Source organism: Phyllopteryx taeniolatus, chromosome 8, assembly GCF_024500385.1.
Source record: "Phyllopteryx taeniolatus isolate TA_2022b chromosome 8, UOR_Ptae_1.2, whole genome shotgun sequence".
Lineage (NCBI taxonomy): Eukaryota > Metazoa > Chordata > Actinopteri > Syngnathiformes > Syngnathidae > Phyllopteryx > Phyllopteryx taeniolatus.
The window spans coordinates 2269924-2282772 of NC_084509.1; the positions used below are offsets into that span (position 1 = coordinate 2269924).

The 12849-nt window shown below is 40.2% G+C and overlaps 1 protein-coding gene and 1 long non-coding RNA gene across 2 annotated transcripts in view; one reads left to right on the plus strand and one right to left on the minus strand.

Annotated features, from left to right (window-relative positions):
• LOC133481984 (uncharacterized) overlaps positions 1-12849 on the plus strand; it is a 141251-nt gene that overhangs the window by 25295 nt on the left and 103107 nt on the right. The gene's annotated exons all lie outside the window — the stretch shown is intronic.
• LOC133482499 (cGMP-inhibited 3',5'-cyclic phosphodiesterase 3A-like) overlaps positions 6031-12849 on the minus strand; it is a 65724-nt gene continuing 58905 nt past the window's right edge. The window contains 1 exon segment of the mRNA XM_061782688.1: positions 6031-12675. Coding sequence (XP_061638672.1) covers positions 12368-12675 — 308 coding nt within the window. The 3' untranslated portion in view covers positions 6031-12367.

Here is a 12849-nt window from a genome sequence, read left to right on the forward strand (position 1 = left end):
GCATCCTGGGATGGTCCAGTTCAGGTGTCACCAACTTAGTGCCAGCGGGCACCATGGACACAACTCATGTGCCCAAGGACCACATGAGTAGTGTTCTAAAAATATCTCACCAGTAATGGGACATTGTAATTTCCTAGGAATGTTGTAGAGGTGATGTTTTCAAGAATGTAAACAGATTTAAAGAAATAAAGTGTTGTATATTGATATATATCCATCCATTTTCTTCCGCTTATCCGAGGTCGGGTCGCGGGGGCAGTAGCTTTAGCAGTGAAGCTTGCTGCGTTCCCAAGCAAGTCGACAGACGTAGTCTCTCCAGCGTGTCCTGGGTCGTCCCCGGGGTGTCCTTCCGGTGGGATGTGCCCGGAGCACCTCACCAGGGAGGAGTCCGGGAAGCATCCTAAACAGATGCCCGAGCAACCTCATCTGGCTCCTCTCAGTGCGGAGGAGCAGTGGCTCTACTCTCCACTTGGACTCAATGTCCCCCGCCTCCCCCCGAGACATGGCTGAAGTTCTGCCGGAGGTGGGAGTTGAAACTCCTTCTGACGTTCCCAGCAGACCCTCACAATACGTCTGACCAGCATCACCAGGTGGTGATCAGTTGAGAGCTCCGCCCCTCTCTTCACCCGAGTATCCAAGACATGCGGCCGCAAGTCCGATGACACGACCACAAAGTCGATCATCGAACTGCGACATAGGGTGTCCTGATACCAAGTGGACGTGTGTACACCCTTATGCTTGAACATGGTGTTCGTTATGAACAATCCATGGTGAGCACAGAAGTATAATAACAGAACACCGCTCAGGGTCTGATCGGTGGGGAGGGGGGTCGTTCCTCCCAATCACGTCCTTCCAGGTCTCACTGTCATTGTCCACGTGAGCATTGACGTCCCCCAGCAGAACGATGGAGTCCCCAGCTGGAGTGCTCTCCAGCACCCCCTCCAAGGACTCCAAAAAGGGTGGGTACTCTGAACTGATGTTTGGTGCATAGGCACAAACAACAGTCAGGACCCGTCCCCCCACCCGAAGGCGGAGGGAGGCTACCCTCTCGTCCACCGGGGTGAACCCCAATGTACAGGGGCCAAGCTCGGTGGTAATAAGTATACCCACACCTGCTCAGCCCCTCTCACCGTGGGCAACTCCAGAGTGGAAGAGAGTCCAACCCCTCTCAAGAGGACAGGTACCAGAGCCCAAGCCGTGTGTGGAGGCGAGCTCGACTATATCTAGTCGGAACTTCTCGACCTCACACCCCAGCTCGGGCTCCTTCCTTGCCAGAGAGGTGACATTCTACGTCCTTAGAGCCAGCTTCTGTAGCCGGGGATCGGATCGCCAAGGTCCCCGCCTTCGCCCACCGCCCAGCTCACACTCCACCCGACCCCTATGGCCCCTCCCACAGGTGGTGAGCCCACGGTAAGGGGGACCCATGTTACCCTTTCGGGCTGTGCCCAGCCAGGCCCCATGGGTGCAGGCCCGGCCACCAGGTGCTCGCCTTCGAGCCCCACCTCCAGAGAGGCTCCAGGGGGGGGCGCCACGGTGACCTGCATCCGGGCAAGGGAAACCTATTTCCATTTATTTTGTTCGTCAAAGGGTTTTTTGGAGCCATGCTTTGTCTGGTCCCTCACCTCGGACCTGTTTGCCATGGGTGACCCTACCAGGGGCGTGAAGCCCCCGACAACTTAGCTCCTAGGATCAGTGGGACACACAAACCCCTCCACCACGATAAGGTGATGGCTCAAGGAGGGGTATTGATATATATCTGTTTCCAAAATTGTTTCTAATTGTTTCCTAAATCATTGTTTTATTGTGATAAATCATTAATATGATCAGTGTGTTCACATAGATTTACAGTATATAATGAATTACTGATAACATATAATTAAAGGTAATTTGAGCAAATTTATGACGTCAGAAGTGCGTGTCAAACTGGTAGTCCTTCGTGCTATGGCATGAGCTATCACACCAGACATCCCAAGAATCTTGCTGCCCTGCAACAGTTTTGTAAGGAGAAATGGCCCACAATTCATCCTGATTGTTGCGCACGTCTGATGTGCAACTACAGGAAACGTTTGGTTGAGGTTATTGCTCCCAAAGGGTTAACCAGTTATTAAATCCAAGGTAGTTGTCCTTTTCTAGGCATGTGCTCCAAATTCAGGTATGTGTATAAATAATAAAATGTTTGATTTTAAGACATTTTGTAGACAAAATGCAAAATAAAACTTATCAGATAGGTCAAGCAAAAACCTAAAGGTACAAAATATTGATAGATGATAGGTTATTACTCATTTGTTTTGTCTTCTGCAGTTTTTTTGTTGTTTTTTTTTTACATTCACTATATCAAGCTATATTACAAAATGATGTCAAATCCACAAATGCACTTTGAGTGATGTGAAATTCTAAACAGTTTGATTCATCTTTGCAAGGCTGTATGAGCCGTACCTTATTTTTCTTTTCTTTTGTTTTGGATTATGTACATCCACATATCTGACAATTCAAACCGTACTGTTGTAGTTGTAATTCATTTCTTATGACCTCTCTTTGAACTGACTGGTTTGTATCAGGATAGCTCCGTGCTGTTGTAATGTTCACCTCATTTTACATTGTTAAAACCCCGCGAGGGTTAGCCTTATTGTTCATATAATACCGACACTCTTGAGAGATGATGAATGTTAAAACACAGCGGTTGACCTCCTTTGTTCACAGCTGGCACAGTGTGTGCCGATAATAGACAAAATCTTGTGTGATTTTCTGTTGCTATGGTTACATGTAGTCCATTCAACTTGGACTGATGACATGAGTCCCGAGTCCTGCCTGAATATTGCTGTGTGCCGAAGATGCAGAGTTTTCACCTGAAAAGTCAGAGTGAAACTAATCTTTAACAATGGAGAATTAGGCTACAGTATGTTATAAGAATTGCAGCAGTCCGAATAATTAATTTTGGAAGGGAGTGTTTTCCAGTGTTACATACTGTAACTCCATGAAACTAATAAACTGACTGTATTTGCGTTGTTCCCTCCTAAAACCAAAGTAAGGACGCTGCCTTTCCACCAAGTCAACAAATATATAACCTCCTAATTCTGCATTCAAATCATCCATCCATCCATCTATTTTCTGAGCCGCTTCTCCTCACTAGGGTCGCGGGCGTGCTGGAGCCTATCCCAGCTGTCTTCGGGCAGGAGGCGGGGTACACCCTGAACTGGTTGCCAGCCAATCGCAGGGCACATAGAAACAAACAACCATTCACACTCACAGTCATGCCTACGGGCAATTTAGAGTCTCCAATTAATGCATGTTTTTAGGAACCGGAGTGCCCGGAGAAACCCCACGCAGGCACGGGGAGAACATGCAAACTCCACACAGGTGGGGACGGGGATTGAACCCCGCACCTCAGAACTGTGAGGCTGATGCTCTAACCAGTCGGCCACCGTGCCGGCCGCATTCAAATCATCCGTTTGTATATACAACAGTAATCCTGGTGTATGTTAGTGGGGCATTTGAAATTAGCAAGGGGATTTTAACACCTCGACACTGTTACAATTCTTCTGTGGAATTCTGTTGCGTGACCATGGATTTGGCCTGCATGTAGTAAGTACTGGCATCATGTGATTAGATATGGCTTACGGCTCATTTGTATATCACATGACAAAAAGACTGCTACTTTCCATTCATGTAAGCAGGCATTGTCTTGACTACAGAAACACAGACTCCATTGTTGATTGCATTGACAACCTATCATCATCAACAAAGCGCATGCAAATGTATTGTTTCAGTCTAGCATCAGATTCAGAATCCTCTTTATTTGCCAAGTATGTTAAAAACACACAAGGAATTTGTCTTCGGTAGGTGGAGGTGCACGAGTACAACAATAGACAGCCTTTTGACAGAAAAATACTTTTGAGACATAAAAACACTACGGAGAGTCACTTAGCTTCTAGCAATTTAATGGTAACAGGCAAGAAGCTGTTGGAATGTATGCTTGTTTTAGTTCTGAATTGTCAGGATTTTGGAGTAAACGATGACACTGTAATGTCATCATTAAACACAGCATGGGATTAAAATGGACTACAGTCAACTGAATTGAGCTAGATGTTAAAAAAAAAACCAAAAAAAACTAATGTCAACTGTGTGTTGTGGTAGAAACAGGACAAAGACACTTGCTGTATTTATAAATCATGTAATTCAACAATAGTCACATTACAACATCAAGACTGTTTTGCTAGTGACATGTTCTAATAATCCCTATATATTGTATAATTACTTTGTAATACATTTTGAAGAGGCACTTCCAGTAAATCTGACAATAGAGGAGCTACAGTATTGTGTCTAAATTACAAAACAGTAAAAATAAATATTTTTCTAAAAGTATATATATATATATATATATATATATATATATATATATATATAAATTTTTTCAATATTTACAGTATATATATATATATATATATATATATATATATATATATTTATTTTTTTTAAAATAAAAAGTCACTAGATCAAGGAATAAAATTGTATATTCCACTGAAACAAATATTGGTGGATCACACAACTTCCCCCATCCTGTAAGTATTGCTACATGTGTTGTGTGTGTTGTGAGTGCAAGTGCCTGCTTTAGTCGATTAGAGGAACATATAAAACATAACTAGCCTCATTGAAAAGTTTTTTTTGGTTTCAACAAACAATGTACCACTCATACAATGCACATGAAAATGGTATGGCACAACAAACAATCTTGAAATAAAAGGTGTTTTTTTTTTTGGTTTATAAATACCAAACGACAACTTCTGCTCTGAGAATAGAACACACCCCTGCCTTCACACAGTGTCTGGATTGCACTGACAGCACCGAAGAAGACCGAAATACGCTCCGTTTTAGGTTTCAATTTAAGCAAATAACAAAACTACAGAGCTCAACAGCCTTTTTGGTGTGTATATAATAAGGTATGCAGCAATCTTCTTCTAATTGATTCCATAGAACATCACAAACTTTCACAAGGAGAACTAGTTTAGTTGTAGTTTTATAACCTCCACTGCTCTGGCCTTGTTTCAACATGACATCGTACTACAAGTATACATTTAAAAAGCAGATTAAAGGTAACTGCCACGGGTTGTCATAATAATCAAAGCGCAACTGAAGGCATGAGCTTGTACTGCAAAACATTTTTGTTTACCTATCATTTGGAGCCAAAATGTATTTGCTGTCTAGCACCAAAAATATTTGGGCCAAAGTTAACATATTCCCACTAGAATTTACAAGCAAAAGGTTAAGCACAGTATGGCGCAGAGGTTCTGCAGTGTCGTTAGTGAAACTGAACTTGTGAAAGCTGTCCATATGCACAAACACCCACAGTGATGTGCAGTACAGTACTAAAAAAAAATAAAAAAATTAAAATTAAAAAAAGAACTTTACAAATGCTGTCACGCTCCAACAAATTTTCAGACATGTCGCAGACCTACTGCATGTAAAACATTGAATATTTTATGCATATCTTTTTCATATAAACTAAACAACGGATTATTTTTTTTGCTATTAGTTACTGTGCATTCGTTTTCGTGCAAAATCTTTCCAAATTGTTGGGAGAACAGCCTTGATTAGTGACTCTTTCGGACATCAGGGAAATAAACTGTCAGCTTTGCTGCAGTGTAGACTGGAAAATATTCTCAAGTCCTTTTAAGTGCATGTCCTTGCTCAGTTACACCGAACATAGATTTTAGAATTCAGAAAGCATTGGGTTCTGTCTTAGTTAGATTATGTTAGCGAGGCTTTATTGTCTGTTATCTTTGAGGTATTAAGTAAAAAAAAAAAAAAAAAAAAAAACATTTTTTTTTTAAATAGGTGCAAAAATTAATAAAAGCTATTACTGGACACCGACGGAAAATATAAATATTGTTAAATTTTTTTAAATACACAAACCGTTTTACGTGATTGACCAGGAGTGTCTGTGTCTGAATGGCAATGTTTTGGCCATAGAAAAAAATAAAAAGACTGACAAACAACTGCGGACTGAGGATCATTTCAAATATATCTTTCACTTAATTCATTTGTAAAAACTGAAATTTATTAAGCAGTATTAGGACCAAATTAAGAGAAGCAAGAAGAGTATTATAATTACAAAAAGAAAAAAAAAATGCTTACAATGTTACACGATCAATTTCTTGTAAAGTTAAAATATAAGAATAACCTTGTGATATTATGAGAAAAATGTGTCATTTTACGTGAGTAAAGTCCTAATATTACGATTACAAACATATACAGGAGCTGGCTTAAAATGGTTGACTGTTGAGAAGCTTGTTAGATTAATGTGAGACCTGCACGCACTGAAATTGTCTCTTTTTTTAAACAAATATGAAATATTAAAATATTTACAAATGGCCTGCTGGTCTGTGACAGTTGTGATAAACATTAATATAGGATTTTTACATGTACTTATGTAAAATCACAACTTTATTTTAGTTGTAACTTTATTCTTGTGTTACAACTTAATTCTTGTAATATTACCTTTTCTCCTGTAATATTCCAATTTTATTATTGTTATACCATGACTTTTCCTTGTAATATTGCAATTTAACTATTGCATTATTACACCTTTTTCTCATAATATTACAACTTTATTCACCGAGCATGACGACTTTTTTTCCTCATGGCAGTCCGATTCCAGTCTGGCATCATTACAACTTTATGCTGAAAACATTATGACTTTATTCACGTAATACTGGCTACAACATCTTTCTTGTGACGCAAAGTTTCTTGTCATAACATTGTATCACTACTCTCATAACATCACTTCCCCCCCCCCCCCCCCCACAATATTACAACTTTATTCTTGCTACGTTACGCCTCTACTCTTGTAACATTACAACTTTTTATCATAATATTGGAATTTGTTGCTCATGGGATTATTTTTTTTCCCTCCCTTGTAATACTGTAACTTTAATTCTTGTGTCATTACAAATGCATTCTTTTATTTTATCTTTTTGTTTCAATTTATTGTGGCACTGATATTCCCTCGTCCTTTGTTCCTTATTCACTTTTGTATGTAACTAACCCTAAAACGGGCAGCCACTGTCTCCTCCCTCAGGTAGCAATTCATTTCCACTCCTTCGACACACATTTTGGCATAGTAAGCAAATGTTTGAGAAAATACGAAGACCCCCCTCCCCAAATATATCATATCAACTGTCGAATTATTGAGGAAGCAAACAAAAAGTCATTTCGAACCAATGGTGAAACTGAAGTATGGTCGCATGTGTTTTACTCTTATGGCAATGTATAAAATGGTGAAAAACAGAATGTACTTGTAAGACTGTAGACGTGAGCATTCACACTATGAAGCGCCTTTAGTATAAAACCTGAATGAGGTGAAGTTGACGAGCTGGCTCATTCTCCCTCCAAAGCATCACAGCGACATTGTGAGAAACATGCATGGACATTTGGAACCATTTCGTCAACAACAGCAATGTCTGTCACAGCTTTTTTTAAAAGTCACTTTCATTGTCGCGCTGTGTAGTGTGCACAGTTTGTGAGGCAGATCACACCAACTTGACCCCACAAGAAACAGCGGCTTTGGGGAAAACACAAGTGCAGCACTTGATGAAACAGTGCCGTAAAGATAATATGCACATTAGATTGCAAAGTGAGGCATTAATATACTGCACAGTGATAAGGATATATACAGTGCACAGAGCTTGAAAGTCGTATTCATGTATTCAATCAATGCGCGAGGCAGCACACTTGCACAGCAGTCTGTTTAGTCAGTGATTTTTTTAAATAGAGCAAAAAAATAAACAAGTTGTGTTCATATTTTGATACCAAACTATAACTCCTTTGTTAGTGGAAGATGTCTGGTATAGGCTGCTTTTCCTGCATATGCTTGTGTTACAATGACACCCGATAATCCTTCAAAGCATAAACAAGGATGATAAGCACTTACTTTGGACGGAAATGTTTCTTTAAAAAAAAGAAATCAAATCAAATCATTGTCAAGCCTTGAGAATAAGCAGTCCTTATAAGGGCAATGTGTCGCACAGCTTAGCCCTCTTTCGCACAATGCTTGTGTTGATAACTGTGCAATGGATCCAGCTCGTGAATTAGACAGCATTAACATTGGACAAACGCTAATTGAGTTAAGTAATTGGGTCACAGTAGGGCAGTTCAGTTTCGACAAACATGCCACTTCAATGGATTCGATTTTTTTTTCTTCTATTCATACAATCTTATTAGCTGACATGAAATTTTGTTCAAGTGTGTGACATTTAAAGGTAATATTTGATTAATATTTCATCTTAAAACATGTCTCTTACCTGGATAGAACATTTAGCAAAAACAAACACTGGGCTTGTTTGTATGTAAAGGAGAAGTCACGATTACCTTAATGGTGGCAGTGTGCTGCGCTTACATGGTTACATAATATAATCTTGCATCCCGGGCTTGTCTGATAGTTGCTATCGTTTGTCATCAAATCATTCCAAACATGTCTTGGTGATAAAAAGAATAGAAATGCATGGGAAGACAGAGAGCACCTCGGTGGTGCATTTTGTCTGGGCCTTTTGTAAGCTTAATAGAGTTAATACAGGAGCTGAAGCCTTGTACTTGTTGACCTTTAAGAGGTTGCAATTAAGCTGTTTGAACTGTGGTTTTAAATCATTCCTGCTTTGTTTCCAAGATCGCTTAAAGCGGATTAATGCTACCCATTCATTTCTTCAAGGTTTCGAGGGAAAAATCAGTTTGTTTTCACATCATCCTTCAAACCGCTATCTTTGTTTCAACATCATAAAATGATACAAAATAATGGAAATGCAAAATATGTGTTCTAGGGTCAAACACCACACTAAAAACACGTATTAGGTAATTATTAGTTATGCCGCAGATTGCCTCACACATCTTTTTTAACATTGTTAATTATCACACAATTGCAACTAAATCGACTTCCTTATGATTATTAATAAGCCTCATAAAAGACACATTTAGCACATATTAGGGATTATGATGATGTAGGACTTGACTATATTGCGGAATAGTCTGCACTGAGGAACATTTTTAACAAATTGAAAACCACTTTGGAGACATTACCTTGGCGTGGCAGTGCTTTTAGGAGAATGTCTTAGCAAAGGAGATATGTATAAATAATGGATAGGCAGTCTGCTGCAGAGCATCCGAAAAACCATACATCAACGGTATTTAACTGCTTCAGCCAGTTTCACCGAAGCAGTCACAAGCTGAAGTGAAAACATTCATCTCACATCTTGAGCTAGCAGCTAATTTCCCCCACCGACCGCCATTCAAAAAGATGAACGTCGAGGTTTGGCAGTGGGCGTGAGTCTGAATGGTCTCTATGCGCTAGTCCTGTGATTGACAGGTAATCAGTTCAAGGTGCACCCTGCCTCACTGAATCCCCTGGGATATTCTTCAACCCCTCAGGACTCCGAACAAGATAAACAGTGTAGATAATGGATGCACGAACCTTCAGATCCATTAAAATATACTGTACATTTGTATTTTCAAACAAAGAACCCTGACATGCATTACCAGGCAGAAGGCCATCACTTGCTTTGTTGTTCTAATGAGCTTTTCACTACTTTGTAGTTATACAGTAAAACATAGGACAGCAGAAAAAAAAATCAACCCAAAAAAAACCTTTTATACAGTACAACGTCAATAGTTGAACAACCCTGAAGTCGAGCGGTGGATGGTCAACAGAAGGCGCTAAAGCGCCACCCACCCAAGCACGTCACCATATTACTATCGTTGAACACAAAAATACATATAAACAAACAATTAAAAAATGTATAAATACAAATATTGATAATAAAATAAAACTATTTTAAAATATATTTGTTTTTAAATGAGCAGGATAAATAGGTAACGGTGAGTAAAGTTGTTTCAATTCATCTCTGTTGTCTGTTTTATTGACGTCACATCTCTCCTGGGGCACAAATGTCTTTCCTCATTGACTCTCATTCAAAGTTTGACATGCACAGTAGCTCCACTTCAGTGCAACAAATGGGGCTGTGGTGGGGCTGGGCGGAAAATTCCAGCGACCGAAATCCCGGACGTAACTTCTGACTGTCCGCAGCTCTGTCTCCATAGATGTCTACGTATAGAAATCGACTCTCTCTGTGGATTTCCACATATGTCTATGCTCTGGACACACTTCCGCGTTTCCCTTTGAAGGGAAATTTGACTGCTAGTTTACGAATGATTTGGTGCGGTGGTGCTGACTAAATCATAGCCTAAATATTGTATATCAAAATGTTAGGCATGTATTATATAGCTTCCCCCCTGGAGAAAAGCGCCACTGTTGAAGTCCTACAATTTGGAATTTGACAACTGATTGGGAGAGAAATGCTTCTAAAGTCGCACATTACAAAACGTTGGTGACTTATTCCAAAAGAAGGACAAGCTTCAACAAGGGGTGTTAAGAGAAGAATGATGTGAGAAGAAAAAAATAAACTCTAGAAGTTGTGTTAAGTGTACTCACAATGAAAGCAGCGCGATGCCAGCGTGGCAACCGTATGACAGTTGTGTGAGGCACAACTTCAACATGACGACTCTAATTGAGGCTTTATTGACCCTGAAGAAGATCTATTGCATTTCCATTATTTTCTTTGAGAACTATTTTATGACATCAAAAAAAAAAAAAATTACATCAGGCTCTTCAGACTAGTCCTATGTTTTGTTCTAAGCTGTTTTAGAGTCCTTTTAGCCACATATTTGGGGTCATTATCCTATTAGAGGAACCGTGACCTCCGACTGAGTCCAAGCTTTCCGACACTGAGCAGCGTCATTTGGCTTCAGTATACCTCGATAGCCTTAAGATTTATTGTACCCTGCTCAGATTCAAGACACCCTGTGCCAGATGCAGCAAAGCAGCCCGAGTACGAAACCACACTTCCTCCCGGTTTCACAGTAGGTACAGTGTTTTTTTTGTTTGTTTGTTTTTGGAGGGGGTGGGGGGGATTCTGTAAGCATGGAGCTGATGTGACCTGCCAAAAAATTCATCAGTTTTTTCTCATCTGTCCAAAGGACGTTAACCTCTTTGTTGCTTGTCAACATGCATTTTCCGTTTTAGGTTATTTCAGTAACCATGGGGTTTTTCTTTCTTCATTGGAAGGGTACCAACAATTCTACCCATGTTTCTATACTGTTCAATACAGTATTATTGCACACAACATAAATGTTTTAATTATCATGCCAAAGTTTAAGCAGAAAAGCCTGGCTGTGACACAAAAAGTAGTCATCTAATTGTCACACAGGAACCAGAAGGAAGAACTAGAGTTTTACAAATCATTTAAGTATTTGATCAATTATCTTGTTTTTTTTTTTTTTGTGTACAGTTATAGCGGACAGGAAGCATTGGAAAGTAATAAGGTCGTCTTTGTTTTATGTCTCTGCCTTCCTGAGTTGCGTGACCTTTCGATGTGTTAGCGTGCTGTGGGAGGAAATATCTCAACACATTATTGTTTGACACAAAGTAAACCATTTTTTTGTATATTATTTTTCATTGATAGGAGGTAAAGCTTTTAGAGGGCTCTTTGTTGAACATCCTATTTTGTCCACTGTATAAAACCTGTTTGTCCTGTAGCACTGTATGCATATATAAAATCAGTCTGTACGCAAATGTGATGTTTTTTCCCCACATTAGCAAGTTTCAGTGGAAACAGCTTTTTCCCTGGCTTTTATCCCATTGTCTTCAAGAGGAAGTCTTCTCAGACTCGGATGGGAGGCTAGGAGCAACAAGAGTAATGGCAAGGCATGTGACAATGTACAAGGTGTGTCATAAATGTTCAAAGACTAGAATTCCCCTGGTGTCAGATGGATACGGAGGGTGCTCCAGCACAGCAATTTTATTTTTTCTTTTCTTTTTGGGAGCAGACGCGTCATGCTGAAGCACCCCCAAATTCTTCTGCCACAACAAGCAAAAGCTGCGGGATCTCTTTGTAGCCATGCTGGGTAATTGTCTGGCCGATATTGAAGGGGGGAAAAAAATCGTAGTTTGTAGTTTAGATTTCAAGTATTGCTTTTGTGAAACCAGTCCTGGGACTTTTCTGACACAGCTCATAACTCACTGATGGGGGAATTTAGTGAAACGGTGTCGTTGTGCATATACAGAAGAAAGGGCAGGCTAGATAAGGACTGGATACCACGGATAACATAAAAGAAATGATTTTTCTTCTTTTTTTTCCACTGAGGTCAATTCATTTGCTCCCGCCACTATCTCTTGTCATAAACCCTGTTTTTGTTCGGCACAAATTACCCAAAACGTCTTCTACAGTGTTGTGTCAAAGTGATGTGCTGGCTACAATATTAAGAGTTAGGAGAGCAAACAAACAGTAAAATAAATTCCTGGTGAGGAAGGAGGCCATTGTTCCTTCTATCACTCCGATTCCTCCACTTTCCCGCCTGACGACAGGCCGTCATCGTCTTCTATAGCGGGCACCTCTTCACTTTTATCAAAGCATTCAGTCAAATCTTCCTCTTCTTTGCTTGCTTGTTCCTCCTCTTCCTCGTGAATGGCTGTGATTGGGTCAGTTGAGGTGCTAAGACAGTTCAGTTCCTCCTTCAGGTTGTCCTCCTGAACTTCTGCAGCAATGACTCTCTTCCACATTTCGTGGTTCTCCAGAAGGTGCTGTGTGATTTGGCAGAACACTTTTCTCCTGCTTTCCTTCTTAGTGTTTTGCCTCTCTGTAAGACAGAAAGGACAATGAGACAAGGTTTAGAAACTGCAACTCCAATGACCTCTTCTTTTTCACCTTGTTAGGGTTATCCGCGCCACAGAGCATTATAGTCTGGCGACGGCAGCAGACGGGCAAGTTGAAAGTCCTCTGTCAATTGGCCGATTGGAGGATGAGATGCTAA